Source organism: Eurosta solidaginis, chromosome 1, assembly GCF_040869045.1.
Source record: "Eurosta solidaginis isolate ZX-2024a chromosome 1, ASM4086904v1, whole genome shotgun sequence".
Lineage (NCBI taxonomy): Eukaryota > Metazoa > Arthropoda > Insecta > Diptera > Tephritidae > Eurosta > Eurosta solidaginis.
In genome coordinates, this window is record NC_090319.1 from 372,699,894 (window position 1) to 372,721,021 (window position 21,128).

The 21,128-nt window shown below is 36.6% G+C and overlaps 1 protein-coding gene across 3 annotated transcripts in view; it reads right to left on the minus strand.

Annotated features, from left to right (window-relative positions):
• Positions 1-643: 643 nt before the first annotated feature.
• Positions 644-21,128, minus strand: part of Osi17 (DUF1676 domain-containing protein Osi17) — a 93,438-nt gene continuing 72,953 nt past the window's right edge. For all 3 annotated transcript variants that reach the window (XM_067763042.1, XM_067763041.1, XM_067763040.1), the window contains 3 exons: positions 8,088-8,198; positions 7,809-7,987; positions 644-1,988 (listed from right to left, as the gene is read on the minus strand). In XM_067763042.1, the coding sequence (XP_067619143.1) occupies positions 1,847-1,988; positions 7,809-7,987; positions 8,088-8,198 (432 nt within the window). In that variant the 3' untranslated portion in view covers positions 644-1,846. The remainder of the gene's footprint in view (positions 1,989-7,808; positions 7,988-8,087; positions 8,199-21,128) is intronic.

Consider the following 21,128-nt stretch of genomic DNA (forward strand, 5'->3'; position numbering starts at 1 on the left):
GATAGCAATCATTTTAAATTTCAATAAATATTAAAAATCTATTAACTTGTCTGCACCCCGCATAAGGTGTTGTTGGTTTTTGGCGTCGGCTTTGTAGCATAAAGTTGAATTCGTTTTCTGTTGCAGCAGAAAAATTCGGTATGATGCAAGTTCTTATACAGCAATATACATGTATGTATGTATGTAAAAACGTTGGCGATAACAGTTTTTTGAAAAAAAAAAAGATATCTTTTGGGGTTTGGGGAGTGTTTTGGTCGGAAATGACCCTTTCGCTATTTTTTTTCCGCAGGCTCGAAAATTATTTTTTTGGGTATGCGTAGTAGAACTTTTTCTTCCTGAGCCCAAATCCTATCGGTTAATAAATCGACCCAGCCTAATACGTATGCATGTATACGCTTAAATATACATGTATATACAAATACATATAAATTTGTAAAAGATGGTATTTTTGATTCTGAGAATTCGTTCATTTTAGTATGGGGGCCCGTATTTTTTTTGCCCCCGGGCCCGGATTTTCTCTCGGCGGCCCAGAAGTTAAATTCAAAAATAAACAACAATTTTGTATTAAATAAATTCCAAAATATTTCAACTACATTAGTATTAAAGACCAGAAGGTTTTACAGCTAAATTTTTTTATAAAGAATTGATTTTGTTTGGAAATTATTATTTTTACGCTTCACAAAATTTTCACTTAAAGTATGCCAAAATTTTGATTTATAGCGTTTTCTTTTCTGAAATAAATTGCTGCCTAAGTAAATGGTAAAGACTTAATAGAGTTGCTCCTACCCCAGAAAATGTTCAATATTTATAGTTCATGCAAAGAATATAAATGGCTACCCCGTGTATTAGCTGATTTTCACAAACGCGCTGTCAATGATAATAAAAATTCACTAGCGACCCTGCTAGACAGAGCCGACGGAAACTAACACATCTAACAGAATTTTTGACATCACTAATGCACTCGCATAAATTGTTCTTTTATTCCTATGGAAAACCATGTATGTATGTGTATGCATACACGTATACAAAATGTCTACATCAGGTTTGTCATGTCGCTTCTAACAACCTGATAGAAACTTTGCTTTACGCTGTGATGTAAATTTCCATCAGCCATATCTGTCAATTGATGCCTCAAATGAATGATAGCTGTTTGGCAGGGAATTATTTCGTTCATTTAAATTTTCTTCGCTAAAAATTTGTGAAGTTACGAAAATAAATTGTCACAGTCAGCTGGTTTAGCAGAGTTGCAATGCCACACCGCCATTTTATGCAGGGTAAAAGTGTTACGCTTTTGCGTTGCGAGCAGGCAAAAATTTTCACAAAAGAAAGAAATACCCCGTAAAGGCGTTACCTGCTTTTTAGAATAGAACAAAATATATTTGCAACCCTTGCGCGGCGTACAAAAAGTGTAACACTTTTGCCAGAAAAGAAAACGCTATTAGAGTAAATTCCTGGCAACCCCTAATACAACAGCACTACTTATTGCGTATTTCGAATATTAAACATTGCATATGTGTAGGTGCATAAATTTGAATTTCTTAGGAAATAACAGTATTTAAAAACACACAATATATATTCAAACAAAGGCAAACACACACATTATGCCTATATAAATAAATAGATTTCTAAATAAATACTTATACAAAATACATAAGCTTATTTAAAAAATTAAAACCAAAAGAAATAAAATAACAAAAACAATGGGTTTTCTTAGGAAAAATTTAGTGACTATTTCTAGCTATATATTAGCTTATTCTGACTTTGAGGCAAATTTCGCCACACCAAAGCGCCGCCTTTCGCTTTAACTCACATTGATTTTATGTCAAACACATTTCCATTTCCTCATTCATTCCGTATTTATATTACATTGTGAATATAGACTTAGGCAGTCTTTTTGATCTTGACCATCGCGGGCAGCTTGTATAAATCGATAGAAACGCACAACAGCACCATTTGGATTTGATACGGGTTGTAACTCATTTGTATCGCTGTGGAAATCGAATTTTTTTAAACATTTTTCAAGTAGCAGTGGTACATGTAAAAGAGATAAAAGGAAAAAATATAATATGAATGTAAAATGCAATCGTGTAAATGGGATATAAAACGATAAGAAATAGGAGAAAAGGTGAAACTTAGATGAAAATAAATAAATAAAAGCAAGGCGCAATAGCCCCCAAGTAGATTTTAGGCCAAGCTTCTCTTCCAATTTGCGTCGTGCTCCTTTAAAATTTTTCCAAATTGGCGGGACGGGATCTACATGTTCCAAACCGACTCCGAACGGCATCAGCAAGAAGGATGAGTTTTCACTGAGAAGTTTTTCATAGCAGAAATACACTTGGAGTGCTTGCTAAACACTGCCGAGGGACGACTTCGCTTAGAAAAAATTGTCTTGTGATTGAAAAAACACGTTTCTAAAATGATGGTGCTTGCCTGGTTGTGAACTCAGGATCTTCGGTGTCGTTGGCAGAGCCGCCAGATGATAATCTTACTACATGGTATATATTTATTGTAAAAACTGTGTACCTTTCATTTCACGCACGCAAGGTTTGGAGATAACCCATTTTGAGTAAAGAAATTTTCGAGATAATAAAAAAAAAAAAAATGTAAGGCGCGATAACCTCCGAAGAGATTTAAGACCGAGCTTCTCTTCCAATTTGCGTCGTGCTCCTTTTTTTTAATTTTTCCTACAAATTGGCGGGATGGGACCTACTTGTTTTTATGCCGACTCCGAACGGCATCTGCGAGGCAGATGAGTTTTCACTGAGAGCTTTTCGTTGCCGAAATACACTCGGAGTGCTTGCTAAACACTGCCGAGCGGCGACTCCGCTTAGAAAAATTGTCTTCTAATTGAAAAACCTTATTTCTAAAATTTTGATGTTGCTTTGCCCGGGGTGTGAACCCAGGGCATTCGGTGTGGTAGGCGGAGCACGCTACCATCACACCTCGGTGGCCGCCGTGATAATAGGGAATATTGTTGTAGCGAATTTGGGAAATTCTTAATTATTTTGCAGCTTCTGTTATAGTTCGAATCTCTGAACTGTCGAATAAATAACTCAAATATTAAGTATAGCAAACTGTTCTTTATTTACAACTCTACTGAAGTAGTACTTCACAATTTAATAACTCGCGTACTTCACTTATAGCGTATTAAAATCAAACTGACTGATTATTCCCCAAATTGCGCTACTTTTATACTTTCAGTTGCCTCTTTCGCCTAATTCTCCTAGGGTGTAAACTTTTCGCGAAGAGCCGTCTCGAATAGTTGCTAATTTATTTCTCGTGTCTGCACCTCAAATTGAGTTTGGCTATTAGCATGTTTATGTATGAGTAATGTCATCCCGTTCTTAGTTGATTACATGTATGTGTGACTATTTCTCTTTTTTCTTCACTCTTAGCTACTGATTACATGTATGTGAAATATTCTCTTCGCTCTTAGCTTTAATGTTTACATGCATATGTGGCTGCTTGCAAATCTTCTAAAAATATATCTTTAGAGAGGGATTGAAGAATAACTTTAATTTAATGTCCATACACAATACAAAAAGCAATAAGGGTATCCAAGCCGTGACTCGTGTAGGCTCAGTAAGATTCTATCCAAGGAACATTACCACGATCACTTCGTGTGGAAAGAGGATGGGATGCGATCGGAGTCTGCTGAACAATCACTAAACATCCACTTGAACACTCATTTTCATGACTGTGATAGTCTCACAATGGACCTAGCTATGCGAGAGTCAAGTATCTGGGCTTCGCAATAGACAGCTTAGTTGGATAACTGGAACTTCAGATGGAGAAAGCCTACATAGCCCTCTACTCGTGCAAAAAAGTCGTCCGCAGGAACTGGGGATTAAAACCCAAACACTTGCTGTGTATATATCTACCGAGTCGTCAGACTCATAACGTATGAGGTATTGTATGGTGTCTTACCATGGATAAATAATATAATATTAAAAACATGAAAAGGGTACAACAAGCAGCCTTCGGAGGAGTAAGCGGAGCACTAAAGTCGTGTCCAACTGATGCACTAAATTTACTCATAAACCAGCTACACCAATGAAATATCAACGGTTGGAGCTCGAGGCAGTATGGTCGCAGTGGTATCAAAAGGCGTTCTACCTCACGCCATCGCTAAATTTTGACAGAGTAATGAGATAAAGTTTTCCTCAAGAGCTGACTGGAAAGACGCAATTAGGTTTTATATCGACGAATTCAAAATGGAGTGCGGCGTGGAAGCCACTTACATGAATTAAAATAAACATCCATAGCAGATTCAAGGAGTCAGCGGTCTCCTACTGGTACTCCTCGGATACCTGCAAGATGAGCAAGCAATCCTGGCCGAATAACGATTGTAGGAGAACCGAGAACCTCGCAAATAGGTATAGGAAAAAAATAATTAGGATCACTGTCACTCACGGGCCATTGGCCGCTTGGTCAATTCTCTGAAAGAGTGGCGATCCCTTTTAACAGCATTTGCAGAAGTTGCACTGAGAAGGGCAGCAATGAAATGGTCGGGCATTAGGTAAAGCAATATCCAAAGTTTTTTTCAATTAGAAAAAAATATTTCTAAGAGAAAGAAGTTGAGAAGTTTAACTAGTGTACGAGGAACGGATCTTTGCACCAGCTCCCTCAATGTAACATCTGACAACAGGTTGTTGTGGATCTACTTAGCTTTGTAGGAAATATGGTCTTCTGTAGTACCAAAATATATAATTAAACGATACATTGCGAAGCAGTTTCTGACTGTGGAACTCGTAGAACCTAAGGAATATGAAAATGCCTATTGAAGTATAGAGATCTGAAGAAGCGAAGCTGAGTAATTTCATGGTCAGAATTACACCAGACTAGCCAAATAAACTGCTACCATGATTCGATACAGCAGGTACATATGTACGTTGAATTTAGTTGATAAGCCTGAACAATAATAACATCTTAAAAAATTAAAGCGACTTTTTTCAAAATCCAAAGGCAAGGCATGAGCAGCATCAGAACAGAGTGACATGGAACAAAACCGAATTGATCACGATGTGATTAGAAGAGAGCATAGCACCAGTTGACAGAGCGAGATTCCAGTATCGACTTGGACCAAGGCATTGAGGGGGCCAAGATACACACACGCTCCTGAACATAACGCAATGCAGGGTCGTGTGGGCACACCAAAGTACGGATTGTAAAGAAAAAAGAAATCATGCAAATGTGAACTGATAGAAATATATACAAAAGAAAGATACTGTGTAATCTCAAATACAAGCAAAACTCATTTCCATTTTGTAGAGCTTATTTGATATTCTCGATAGTTATTGAATCATACTTAGGAAAATTGAATGCCAAGCAGGTCAAAGTTGTTTAAATCGAAACATTTTTTGTGATGCAAAACAAAAATTTTACTCTTGCTTTATTGCAAGTTCGGGAACAAAAAGCAAAGCAAAAAAAAAAAAAATATCACGAGACAGTTAAAACTAATAAGCACCGGATAGTCTTCACCTGTGACAAATAGATTACATCGATGAATGATACCAATTAGCTACGACCAACAAGCGAAAGCCTGAATTGCTTTTTATAACTGTAAATCGATGATCGATGAGAAATGGGGTTTTAAGCTGATGATCGTGTTTTGACTATATGAGGCAGTGGTGCAATCGCTGCAAATCTATGGCTCTGTTGTTGGAGCTTCGTACTCTTCAAAGGCATAGTAATATCTTTAATATACTTAATCACAATTAGCGCAGAAACAGATTATTATCCTCACAAAGCAAAGTTATAGGCCTGCATTCAAACACAATTTTCGATTGAAAAAAGGACGCGATTGCAGCTGACAATAGCTTACAAATCTACAATGGCAGCTCCAAGATGAATTTAGGTATAAGGCCAGGACTCAACTTAGAGTCTTTAGAGATTTCTAGATTTCTACGTCATTAAACATTCGTCATAGGTAGCAAAACACTTCAGGACAGGAACATAATCTTGCAGCGAGGCAGCAATAAAATCACTTGCTGTGCCACATTGCGGCTACAAGGTGGTAGGTGAATGCAAGCAACCTCTAGCTGAGTTAATCGACAATGTAGAAAGAACCATGGCTCCCGGTTTTATATAGAAATCGAGGGAAACCAAATGGCTGATGAGCGCACATGTAGTGTGGCTCAGTAGAAGGAAAAGATAGAAAAACCAGCGTCGAAGTAAGTATACCTTTGGGTAAAGCCAAGGGGGAAATGCGAAATTCTTTCGTGAACAAAGCACAGCAAAAGTGAAAGAGTGCAATCCCACAATGTGCAAAAGTCACATTGCCAGACTACAATCAAAGAAGAACAGAGCGCCTTATGAGTAGATCTAAAACTGACGCCTATAAACTTATAGCGGTGTGCGCTAGCTGCATTGAGCTCTAGGCACGCACGCAGAGAGCATGGGCATAGGTTTTCCAAATGCTCTTAATTTAAATAACAGCTCTGTCTGGTTGAATATATCCGATCTATTATTTAGTGAGCTTAGACGAGATCTAAGTTATCGAAACGGCTTCCTAAGAGCTACTTGAGGAACCTGGATACGCTATTACTCACACCTACCTACCTATCTCCCCTTCGCGACCAAATTTCTTTTTTTGCGACACCAGCTAGGGTGGGTGGAATGCTTTTTAGTAACGAAAAAGGGCTTTAAAATGATTCATGGGGTCGTCCCCATGCAACGCTGTGCCATGCCGAAACTTGTTTTAACATTACTCGTCTGTGGTTTCAACAAGAAAGCTTGTGCCAGAGAGACACTGGAAACCACATTTAGGCCCATTGAGAGGAATATTAGCGGATTACTGCAAAAACACGATGAATATATTGAAATACGAATTAATGACTTTTGTCATAGTTAAAAATAAAGTTTCGAGCCCTTCCTTCATAGATTCCCGATTCGGACAATACGCCTATGGAATGTTTGAATAGCAACACCGTTCACTATATAGGGGAGCTAGGTTCCCTTTAAATTTAGGACATTCTGACCTACATCTATCTATCTTTATCTATCTATCTAAATTGTGCTATCATTGCGTATGTCAAAGAGTAATCTCAATTTTTGGAGACCCATGCTCTAGATCAACAAGAGGTATTAAATGGACCAGTGCGGACGTGGGTAAGAGAAGAATAGGAGAGAGGGCGCGGGAAAAAGAAAGGGGGAGAGAGACGGAGAGAAGCAGCGAGAGGCAGAGGAAGTGGAAGAGTGTAAGGGAAAGGATAGAAGTGTGTGAGGGAGAGAGTGAATGAGAGTGAGGACGGGGGGGGGGGGGGGAGTTGGGGAATTTGCTTCTGGAACTTAAACCTGTGTTCGATATTGTCGTTTGAAATTTATCAAACATGGGACACTCATAACCATAATGTGCACTTGGACAAACTGTCATTCATTTTAATGTTAGTTTTTTCGCTGCAAAGCTTCTATTGTGTACTTGCCGTAGCTGTAGTTGCAATTATTGGAGCAAAGAGAACGCATATATATGTAATTCGGTCGTCTACTTATGTGACGCTTGGTACATATATGCACGCATACATATCAACAAGCCTGGTGTGATAAAGTTTTGACAAAATACGACAAATTTAGTATTTAATTGATTGACAGCTTTAAGCTTCTCTGACATTTATTATGGAGGTATACAATTGTGAGTTATATGTATATGTCATAAAACAGTCTCAACATAATTTTATTCAAATAGTTTGTAAATGCTACAAACCTTGCCCCAATAAGCATTAACAATGTCTTAAAGTTCAGTTTAAAGAAATTGAATTTGTAGGTAAAAATTTTGTAATAGAGTAATATTAATATTTATTTCTATTTACCGGCTTAGTTCCGCTGAAACGAAATTACTATGCGGACTATATCTTGTCGGATCCTTGTACATACTACAAACAACTCTCTCTTTGCAATGTTCATCGGTTATGCCAAGTTGCTCAATAATTTTATCGATTTTCAATAAAATCGGACTGTAGAATGGATCATAATTCTTTGGCATGATTGGCTGCAATTTGAAAAATTTAAATATTAAAAAAAATATTCTTTATTTAAATATTACTTAAAGTGCTTCTATTCATTTTTTTATGAGATATCTATGTACAAACCTGTCCATCTTGAACGAATGGCTGCTTATCTAGTATTTGTTGTTGCTGTGACACTATACGCTGTTCGGCTTGTATTCTGAGCGCCTCCTTTATTTGTGCCGCTATTTCAGGCTGAAAGAATATATAAATGTCAGAAGAATATACGTTTTTTTTGTTTATTAATCAAACAGATATTTAATACAGCGTGTTGTAAGTCTACTTATTCCCTCTCACTCTTCCTCTTACTCTCCCTCTCCTTCTCCCCCTCTGCGAAGATATTCAATAAAGCATGTTGTAAGTATACCCTTACCCTCTCATTCGTCCCCGCACTCCCACTTTCAATTTCACTCCCACTCTCACTATGATTCTTACTTTCACTCTTTCTCCTTCTCTCTTCCCCTATCCACCTCCGCCTCTACGTTTACATATATGTCTACATCTACGTCGACGTCTAAATCTTCCTCTACCTCTCCCTCTCTCTCTCTCTCTCTCTCTATTTCTCCCTCTGTTGTTGTCGTTGTTGTAGCGATAAGGTTGCTCCCCGAAGGCTTTGGGGAGTGTTATCGATGTGATGGTCCTTTGCCGGATACAGATCCGGTACGCTCCGGTACCACATCACCATTAAGGTGCTAGCCCGACCATCTCGGGAACGATTTATGTGGTCACATTAAACCTTCAGGCCATCCCCTCCCTCCCCATCCCCAACTTCCATGAGGAGCTTGGGTCGCCAGAGCCTCGTCTGTTAGTGAAACAGGATTCGCTGCGGATAGGTGCGGTTGACAATTGGGTTTGGAGAAGCTATATATTGCGCTGGCAACCTGAAGGGTTGCAATACATAGCCCCTTGAATCTGGTATTTTAGTCGCCTCTTACGACAGGCATATCTACCGCGGGTATATTCTGACCCCGTAACCCGCTGGGGGGCTATTTCTCCCTCTCCCCTCCGTCTATTGTCCTCCTCTCTATCTCGCTCTGTCGTATGTTTGCTTGACCTCTTGGGCAGACAAATTATTGATTAGGCTATTCGAATTACCAAGAGAGAAAATGGTATGGAACGCCTACTGAAAGTTTATTTACAATTGCACTGGGATATTTTATATTAATAAGTGTGCCTAGAACGTCCATGCTGAAGCAGGCCCCTCACAGGCTGTGACAAATAAAAGGAGCAGTAGCAGTAGCGGAAATCACAGATTTTTTTTTAATTGTCACATCTTATGTTCTGCTTTGAGAAGAGGAGCTCTGATTGCGCTTACTGATAGCGCTGACTTTACATCACATTGCTCTTTTATTACTGCTTAGTCACACTCCACAAAAATCGCTGTGACTTAGAAGTCATCATCACAAAAATTGGCAGTATCTGTTAACTCTAGCATTCAATAACAGCATTCCCCGTGTTCCAATGAAACATGAACCAGATGCGGATAGAGATTTAACATGCAAATGCAACAACAACGTGAACCATCAATAAAATCGGATGGATCACATTGTTGTTGCATTTTCATGTTAAATCCCTATCCGTATCTGGTTCACGTTTCATTGGAACATGAGGATTGTTACTTTAAGAGCCTCCTGCGATTTACAACCAGATTTACTGAATTTTTGTATGTGTGCGTGTCGGGTATTTGACGCTTGCCTCACGACTATCAAATAAAAAGCCATCAATCAACATTTGCATTGAGAAACCGTAGCGTTCGGTCGTGAATATGTCGTCATCGGATGATAACCTTTTTGTACTTGCAACTACAGCAGTTTTCAGCATCACATTCCATAAAGCTGGTAAACAATAATAATTTTCAATAAATTTTAATATGAATTGCTGTTCTTCCGCGCACTTGTTCATTTTGAATGTCGACATAAACTAAATACAACACTGCTGTTTTGTCAATCACACCCCGCGACTATAGCTGGAGACATTGGTGCTTTATCGGTAACCGTATCGGTAACCTTTTAACAGCTGATTCGACCAATCTTATGAGAATCAATGCAATCGATTATTGGTGCCGCTAAGGTCGTAACCGTATCGTAGCCAACCAATTGGGTTTTGGTTTACCGTCGTAACGATAAACAGCTGATTACGCTAGGGATACGGATACAGCGATACGACATACGGCACCAATGACTCCAGCTTATCAAATAAGCTAGCGTCAAATGAAAAAATCAAAAATTTTTGATTTTCATCAACGTATAGCCGACAACAAATACGTGTGTCACGAAGCCACCCGACTGCACTAACACACACAAAATTCAGCCAATCTGGTTGTAAATCGCAGGAGGCTCTAAGCCTTCAAGTTTTTCGTAATAGCAAAGCAAAAAGGGTGCATTTGTTATAGAGGTTATATGCGCCTTTGGCTAAAAGACGTGAACGTGAACAACGTGCGATGCCGGTTGACAGAATAATTGCTGTAAAAATTTCCTAGAATGAAAAATGCACTCCACCACACGACTACGGCGAAGTTAAAATAGCAAAATCCCGGCTCAAAAATATTACAAGGAGCTGGGGACTTAGTAAAATCGTCAACCACTTTTGGGCAAAGTATGATAGAACGACCGCTTGGCTCGGTACTTGAACTTAAGTATGCCAGTAACGGCGAAATCAGTGTGCCGCCTATCGCACTAAGGGTTTCAATTAACGTACTCTGTAAAAAAAAAAAAAAAAAGTCAGAGTCACGCACTTCACAAAAGTATAGCGTGATATAATGCATTTCTACGGGCACCACTTGCCACACACACGCTTCACAGCGTGAAAAAAGCTAAATATTTATTGTATCAAAAAGAAAAATAAAATAAATTTCGTGACAATTATGAATGGGGGGAAAATGATGCAAATAAGATAAAAAAAGGCAGACATGTTAACGAATGCGATTTTTTAATGACGTTGCTCATGTGCACAGCTGAGTGGCAGTAATTTGGACGTGTGACGATGTGCCATGGAGCTTGCAACCGAATTCAACGGTTATTTACTGTTGCTATTACCAATGTGAAAAGATTTGTTGTTACACATTTTGTTGTTGTTATGTGCCGCTATATGTTAAATATTCAGGTAATAAACCGGTTGCCGGCATGTTTGCCTTAACATTGTGACATACTTTCGCTAAGTGTTTTGTGGTGATGGCGGTAATTGTTGTTTTGTTGCAAATAAATTTAATGTGCAAGTGGCAAGAAAAGCGCATACAATAGCGATGGAGATAAATACAAATACATTCGCAGAGTGTAGTCATTCTAAATGATGTTAAGTGCAAGCTCAAAGTGAGTACCCACTACTCTCACAATGATGGCAACAACAATTTGCTTGACTTTATTAAAGCAGGGAATGCAAATAGCTGTTGTTGACCAAAATTAAGGACCAAAAATTCAAATTGAAGGGGCAAGGCCTACTATATAACAAGAACAACAAGCACATCCCTTATTATTATACTCAGCGTGCTTTGCACACAGAGTATATTAACTTTGATTGGATAACGGTTGGTTGTACAGGTATAAAGGAATCGAGATAGATATAGACTTCCATATATCAAAATCATCAGTGTCGAAAAAAAATTTTATTGAGTCATATCCGTCCGTCTGTCCGCCCGTCAGTGCGTTAACACGATAACTGTAGTAAATATTGAGATATCTTCACCAAATTTGGTACACGAGCTTATCTGGACCCAGAATATATTAGTATTGAAAATGAGCGCAATCGGATGATAACCACGCCCATTTTATATATATATAACATTTTGGAAAACACAAAAAACCTGATTATTTAGTATATAATACACCTAGAATGTTGAAATTTGACGTATGCACTGATATGGAGACTTTTGATAAAAATTTGAAAAAAAAATTTTTAAATGGGCGCAGTACCGCTCACTTGTGATAAAATCAATTTTACCATTATTATTGATCATACATCAAAAATCGTTAAACCTATCGCAACAAAACTCGGCAGAGAGATTGCCTTTACTATAAGGAATGCTTTGAAGAAAAATTAACGAATTCGGTTAAGGACCACGCCCACTTATATATGAAAGATTTTTAAAAGGGTCGTGGACGAATAAAATAAGCTATATCTTAGCGAAAAAGGGCTTTGTATCAAGATAATTTTACTTTTTAAATTCAATTATAACATTAAATTGGAAAACACTAAATGTTTTGAAAATGGGTTTGGCACCGCCCCTTTTATGACTAAGTAATGTTCCTGAATCAACTCCTAAAAGAAAATTTATTAAAAGAAAACTTTACTCACTCACTTTACTTATCATTGATAATAGTAAAGTTTTAGTTATTAAATATTTTTTTTTACTAAAAACTTTGTTATTAAATATATAAAATATTCTAGAGCTGCTAGGGAAAAACGACTTCTACTTATGAAATTACAGTAAAAAGTACTTTAACAATCATGCATAAAATCTCATGTAACAGAACCTGTGTCGGCCAGTGTTATTACTTTCTGCAATCTCCGCCAAAGAAGTTTACTTCAAACTATTTTATTTTTCTAGCGGAATAAGTGCCGATTTCTGAAAAGTGGCAAAAAATTTGGTGGGTAGCAATATGTGCGGGCTGTTTGTGAACGGAAACTTTTCAGTCTTTTTTGGAAGTCGAATATTACTAGACCGATATCGTAGAAAACGCAGCCGGCAGGTTGTACTCAAATGTGGAGAGATGACACTTCACACGTACACAAAGTAAATTCAAGTTATGCTCATATGAAATGGTCGCAAGGTCAAGTTTTAAATGGTTACAATATCAACGATATAAACATTATGTCTATCATGCTTTTCCCAAATGGTCATAAAGTCAACTCTCTTTTTCTCAAGTGGCCATAAGGTCAATTTTGTGGTTTTGCTTCTTCACGTACTAAAATGCTAAGATTTATTGCATTATAGTTACGTTTATTGTTTCTACATTTTTTTGTTCAGTGGAATGAAAAGAGGAATTATTTTTGCTTCTGGGCTGAGGCGTACCTCCCTATTATTATGCTGCCACTTATGCCACATACAGTCGCACTTACTATCACACCATCCTCTGCTGCTACCTGTAGCCTTAGCCAGAGCATAAGCATAACCTAGATGCTTTCCTCTATTTCGAGCAATAGAGCCGCACTCAAGAAGAATATGCTCAGCAGTTTCCAGTCATTTCACAGTACCGACATTGGTTCCTTGATGGAATTTCCAGTCTCTGTATGTGGCTTCTATGAATGCAGTGTCAACATTTTAAGCACACTTTCTAATAGACTAACGATCTGATTATAATGCTTTGAAATGCGCTGTATAGGGTATTCCCTATTGTTACAGATGTTGATGGTCCTTTGCCGCAAATAGATCCGGGTATCGTATCGTATTAGCACGGTCATTGCGGGCAGAATTTGATATGACCACATTGAACCTTCTAGGCCATTAGTTTCGTGAGGAACTTGGGGATGCCTCGCCTGCTAAATATATGTACGATAAATTCATATTTGTAACATTATTCCTCTTCAGTAAGTGAGATTGACAATACCGTTGCGGAAGCTGAGAAGTTTTGCATTATGTTTATCAACCCCTTGAATCCGGTTGCTGTCTTAACCTTTGCTTTTGGATCAAATGATGCACGATTTATTTTCCTGAATGACGTAGCCAAGACGTAGTAAGTTTACCCCAATTTTGGTATTTTCATAATGAACGAGATTTTTTAATAATATTGGATTCCCGATATATTTTAAGATATACCGGGAGTGCGTAACAAATCGATACTTTTTGTTCGATTTAGGAACACGAAATTCTAAGCGATACTTCAACACATCGACACTTTTCACATGCGATGTCGATCCTTTTTTTCATCGACTATTTTGACCGCAGTTTTGTATCGAATTTTTGGTAAAAGATCGCTGCTTACTTGCAAAGACAGAGCCAATCGACCAAATATGTATGTTGCTCTGTATGTTTCTCCCTCTTTAACTTGTTTTGGGAATCGATAAAAGTTTTGCGCTGAAGAATTTGCAGTTGATTCAAGGAGACAAAGCAGACAACTCCGCAATCAAAGTTGCCATTGGTCATTCCTTTGCCGGATTTACGTAGAACGCTTTGCCCAGTATTTCTCTGTGACAGTTAAGTGTACGGTTTAGGTGCAACAAGTTGCGCACTTATAACATAACGAGCTCCTCTATAAAAGCTTTTTTTTTAAATATTCAAATATGTATAGGGATCTCAATTGAAAAGCGATAACACAATGTCGTGTTATTTTCAATTCGTACGAATGGGTGTATTATATTCTTTTCTACAAAAACTAAAAATTTCTTACTTAAAGTTGTTTACATTTTAATTTGAAAATTTTCGCTTTGCTTTTTGGCGGTCGACCTGCATTTGAATGTCATCGGATACAGACATGACGCGAAGAGCACTTAAATTTCCATTAAAAGGGCTTATTTGTAGAAATGTATTTATATATACACTAATTTACATAGCTTTGATGTGGGGAACAGACTGTGTGTGTCAGGTGTCATGTGATATAGACTGCTAGACACATTTGAGTTACATGTCCGCGTATAAAAGTGTATGAATTTGCTATATACTGGCGTATAGCTACAGGTTATTGCATTTTCTGGCTAACTCTTTCTCCATTACTTACCCAAGCTATCATGTTTTTGTTTTTTTTTTTAATAAATTTGCTTTAATCACGCGAATTGTGCAAATTTTATTTTTGCCAGCCCCTTAATAATGTTGTTTCCGGTCATTAATGTAAAGTACTGCGATTAGTAATACTTTTTTCCGACGATTTATTACACATATCGAAAACTAATAATGCTTCTTTGTAGATCTATTAGGAAAAGTATAAAGTTTATCCCGTTTTGCAATGAAAACTTTGTCACCATACAGCCTCGCATAGTAATATGTTTAAGACTGGGTATACAAAAGATTGTGTCGGAAAATATATGCCAAGAGATGAGCTCAGTAATTTGTAAAGGGCTTGCAAACTTTCTTAACTAACTGCGAAAGGTATGCGATATAGCACATAAACTTGTTTTTGTTAAGCCCAGATTAGTAATGTTGTAGGTTAGGTTGTAATCAGGAAGTTTCCTACAACTTGCAGGGCATGCTCGGGCGCCAATTGCAGCGGAGCGTATAACCCAGCATTGAAGATAACACCTGCATAAAAAAAAGTGGTTTGCAAATGGAACCAAACTCATGTATAAGTGTTACAGAGCGTTGATTCCGAATTTTTAGTCAGATTTGTTAATACACCCAAAAAAGTTTGAGATATTTGGAAAAAAGTCATAAGTAGAAAAATTGCGGTTGAAAAATAAAACTAAAAATTTTTTAGATGTTCTAAAGAGGTATTCAAAGTATGCATGTAGACTCAAACTCCGCTTTTATAAATATTAATTGGGAAGCGCGCTGTATTGGCTTTACTTTTGGCTCACCTCACAGTTGTTTAAATTTAAAATTTAATTCTCAAAACTCTTCCCAATCTTCATGTATCAACCGATTTGAATAATTTAAATAGAAAAGATCATATTAATGTTTGAGTTTTTATTTGTTTGGATGTGTTTTATTTGCACACAAGCGAAATTTGAAGGCGATGCATTCTTTTTCTTATTCTAAAAATTTAACTAAACAAATATGCCTAAATATATGTTGGGCCTCGGCAGTAAAAGCAGATGTAGAAAATTTGAGACGAAGGAAGAAACGTTTGAGTACTTTCTGTGTTCGTGTCCTGCGCTCGCTAGGCCAAGGCTGTATTTCGAGATATCGAGGCAGCAATTCAGTTAGGTCTTAAAATACCCCTAACATTCCCCAAGAAGAGGAAGTTACTCTATAACATAAGTTCTGGTGCTGAACCTTGGTTTACCGTGACACTATGGATATATTTAGTCTATGTCTTGACAAGAACATTTGTAGGAAAAAAATTTGGATAGCACGCCAAAAATTGTAGGGAAAGCTATGGTCAATATCTCGCAGGAGTTGATTCCGCATAAAAGTTTTAGTATTTGGGACGAAGGAGTAGGTAGTTTCGGAATTTATAAGCCCCTCGTCAGTAGTAAAACCAATTTAATAATATATTGCATAAGGACTGCGTTCGAAAAAATTGTCATTTACAAATTTAGAGATAAGTTGTAAAGCAGTAGGCCAATTTTTTAAACAAGTGCTTTATACCTCCTTAGTTTGTATTTTCATAAATAAAAAGTGTTTGCACTTTATGATATTTTTTCAGGCTTTGCAATCTGCCAAACATGACTTTTCCAAAAATGTCTAGTGTTCTTGGCGACCTTTTTTGTTACTACAATTTTGCTTTGAACAATGCCAAGTATCCTTCAATTCACCAGCGCTCTGCCGAATAAATAAACTCAAGCGTTTTTTATACGAAATTCTCTTTATTAAAATTGCTACTATGGTAGTAAAATTTCAAATTACTCGCGTACATCACTTACAACATGTTTAAATCTAACTGATTCATTCTTTCCCAGACTGCGCTGCTTATATGGTCTCATCTGCCTCGTTCGCCTATTTCCCCCAGGGTCTTAACTTTTCGCGAGAAGCCTTCGCGGTTAGTTGCTTATTTACTTTTGTCATATCTCTGTATCACATATTTGCTGCTGTCTTCTATGCGTATGTGTGAGTTATGTCGTGTGCGCCATTTATTGCTGCATACATACGTGTAGTGTAGTCTACGCTCTTAGCACATGTGTGCGTAGCTATTTGTTGTCTCATCTGCTTACATTGCTATTGCGATTGTGTAGCATTTATTTACTACCTACATAGTGATGTTTCGGAGTTGCTTGTATTCGCTACAATAAAAGTATATTTTGGTCAAGTTACCGTGTTAACGGACCAACGGACTGTCAGACGTACGATAGGTTATAAAAAGCTACTGACTTCGTCCGTTTTTACAAGAAACAGTTTTTGTCATAAAACTAATATTTAGAATTGGTAGAGTTTTGTTCAATTTACGGTATTTCTTGCAATGTCGAAATATTAGATGTAGATGGGGCGGGTCCACCAGTCATAAATTCAACCGGCATATCAAGTTTCATCACTTTATCGATCTTCTTAATGAATTATCGCTATTTTTCGAAATTGTCAAAGACGTGGGCGTAATTTTCGATCGATCGTTGTCCCATTTAAACAAATTTCTTAAAGATATCTCAGTGTTTCCTCAAGCTATCGTGTTAACATACGGAACGACATGAATCAATCACAATATTTTTCAATGCTGATAGTTTTGATAACTCGATTCCTTTAAACCATTACGTAAAAGCGTTATCCAATCAAAATTATAATATCCTTGCCTATCAGTACACATTGGGTATAAAAAAGTGAAATTGAAACAAGTAGCAGAACCGAAATAATAGCACCGTAGTGTATAGAATCATCACAGCAGGTATGTGCTTAAAATAAGCAGCTTAATGATTTCAAGTTTTTTTTATAAAAATAAATACGTATATTCAAGAATTAAGTATTTGTCATAAGCGATATTAAAGCTTATTTAATTTAAAATAATACAAATTTTAATTTTACTTATATAATATGATAAAATAATATCATTTGCCAAATTCTATTAAATTTCTCTTAAAAAAAAATACAAAAGCACAAATATTCATTTTAAATACTTAACTCAATAAACCATTAAATTTAATAGCTTAAATCAACAAATTTACTTTGTATTCAAATATTTACATTAAAATTAATTTTAAATTTAAATTTATACGCTGAAGCGAACTCGCCCATTAATAGTTGTAGGCGTGAGTATTTTCGATCAATGCCATCAGAACTTTATGTGAAAATGCTAGTTGAAAAATGCGTAAATAGAAATACGTCAACTAAATGCAAATATAGTTATTGAAGTCTGTTGATATATTTTATACACACATATGTATATGTACATCAGACTGGTTTGAAAAGAAACGAAATACTTTTGTTTCGGGTTCTTGGATGGTTTGAAATTCAACCGCAGTAATTTTTTTCAGAATTTTTGATATTGAGATGAAATTCTTAAAAGAATTAATTAAATAAGGTTGCTAAATATCGTGACGAAATATTATTAAGTATCGCACACCAATATGCAATTCCCAAACTCCCACCACTAATCAACAAACTACTTCTACAACTCCAAAACATTATCACACGGTAACAACGCCGACACATACACTCACACACATATATATGCGGAAACGAATTCAATAGCAAGTGCCAATAAATACAAAGTGTGGGGGAGACGCGGATAAAACATAGCAGAATTCGAAAAAGTGATATTGTTGCGAGTTTTAGGTATTCTTACTTATTCTGCACCTTCTGTTATAGCTCGAGTCGCTGAACTGTCGACTAAATTACTCAATAATTCAGTATAGTCAAATGTTCTTGGTTAACAACACTACTTTGGTAGTAGTACTTCACATTCAAATTACTCGCATGCTTCACTTAGAGAGTGTTAAAATCAAATTGATTTATTGTTCCTCAGCTTGTGCTGCTTTTATACTGAAATTTTGCCACGTTGGCCTATTTCTCTTAGAGTCTAAACTTTTCACGAACAGCTTTCTCGAGCAGTTGTATCTCATAGTTGTTTATTTAGCTATATACAGGTATATGTGTGAGTCATTTCATCTTCGCTCTTAGCTTTTTCGCTTTCTTATTCTCTTAGCTCTCAGCTTTGATGTTTAACTGCATGTATGTGGGGCTGCTTGCTTTGATGTTGTTGTGCATATGCTTACTGGCAGCGATGTATCGAAATGCTAATATTTGCCACAATATACTAATACGCCAGATGAATGTGAATCAAGTAAGCGATGAAACTATGGCATAGGCTTAAAAGGAGCAAACGAGCGACACGAGATTCAATGGGTTCGCCAGGGCAATTTTTAATTTTGCCAAGCTCACCCAGCCATAGCGAATCCTGTGTTTTTAAAGGGAAGGCTCTGGGGACCCCGTATTTCTCACGGAAGGAGGCAACTGATTGATCTAGAAAGTTCAACGTGGTTATATCGAATCGTTCCCACGATGGACGAGCGAGTACCTTATGTTCGAACATGACTACTTTTGGATCATTTCGGAATTAATTTGAGACCATTTCAGGACTATGTTTTGGATAATATCGGACTACTTAAGAATAGTTTCGGAATTCTTGGGAATAACTTCGATACCACTTCTTGATTTATTTGGAGATCATTTCGGGGGAGCTTACAGTTAATTTCGCGATGGCTTTCGGGATGAGTGGAAAAGTGTTATATCGGCGCACTTAAATTAAATGAGTCAGGTATGTGCAGCTAGCTGAAAAGTATGTTCTTAAGACACTCCTGCGCTTGTTAAAAGTTATCTATTTCTTATTGAGGAGTTGTCGGTTTGTTTCAGGTGTGTTATCGACAAGCTATCGTTTTGTCATCGAAGTAAAAGTTTTAAATAAGTTACCGATTTTTTAGTGACGAGTTATCTGGTTGTTATCGAAAAATGACAGATTTATTATCGAAAGGTTATCGAAATGTTATCCAAATGTTATGGATTTGCTGTCGAAAGGTTTTTGCTTCATTAACAAAAACTGATCAATATGTTATTGAAATGTTTTCGATGTATTATTAGAAAGTTATCTCTTATCTATCAAAAAGTTATTAGTATGCTTTTACAAATTAATCGAAATTTATCACAAATTTATCCAACAGTCATCGATTTGTTACAAAAAACCCATCGATTTGAGAACGAAGATTTATCCGTTTCTTATCGGAGTGCTATAGATTTGTTGTCGACGACTCTTCGGCTTGTTATGAAACACAGAAGATATACAACTTTAATATAGAATTGACTCAAATAAAAAGTTACAGATATTTCAGCCACGAGTTATCGGGTTGTTATAGAAAATTTATATATTTATTATTGAAATGTTATCGATGTGTTATCCAAATATTATTGATTTGCTATCGAACATTTTTTGATTCACTAACAAAAAGTGATCAATATTTTATCGAAAAGTTTTCGATGTATTATTAGAAAATTCTATTATCTATCGATAAGTTATTATTATGCTTTTACAAATTAATCGAAATTTATCAGAAATTTATCCAACAGTCATCGACTTGTTATAAAAACGCTTTGATAACGAAGACTTATCGATTACTTATCGGAGTGCTACTAACTTGTTATCGGAGTGATATCGATTAGTTATCGACAACTATTCGGCTTGTTATGAAACACGAACGGATAAAACTTCAATACAAAATTGAATCAAACTCGCACTAAACGTTTATTTTTGGTCGATCTAATATAAATTTATACAACTTTTATGATGGCGCTAACGCAAACTACGAGAGATATTTTACCCACAGTAAAAGCACAAAAGTGTTGTTTGTAGTATATTTTTTTATGCAAAAGAACAAACAAGAAGACAGCAAAAAGTCGACGAACGGTGATAGTTATGTACACAGTAAATCTAGGTGCATTATGCAAATATGTACCTAAGTTCATAAAAAATGCGTTGAAATGAATGAAAGTGTCAACAACACATGGCGAAGTAATCAAAGGCACACACCAACCTTCGCTCGTTTCCCATTTGCTATAAAAAGTGCTTTGGCAAATAGAAATAATGTCAAGTGCGAGGCTTAAGCGTTTTTTTTAAGATGCCTTAAATTTTTGCACACTAAAGAATTCGAACTGTTTATTATACCCACATAAGAGTTGCACTTCAAAAGGAAAAACTTAGCTTAGACATTGACTCCAATTAGCGCTGAAGCAACTTAGAAAAATTAGTAATTTAAACCAATTAATATTAAAATATTTATGTTATTAATATTAGCGACAAATAGGTAGGACTTCTTGCTGAATTCCAGTAGTAGGCTTCTCGGTTGCTGAGCTTTAAACTGGGGTTTACATACATTCATACTTATGTTAAGAAAGATGCCCATATCCACCCTGCAGTCAAACCAACTAGTTGTATACTATAAGAATACTAGTTTGCCAAAAAACTATACTAGTATGAGTTCTGTCTTTTTTCCATATTAACAACTGGTATTTTTAACACGGCGATGTCCTACGAAATATCAATTGCCAGCCTCTGCATCAGCATCATACCAATTGACAAACTAGTCATTATATACACCAACATCATACCAGATGACATACTA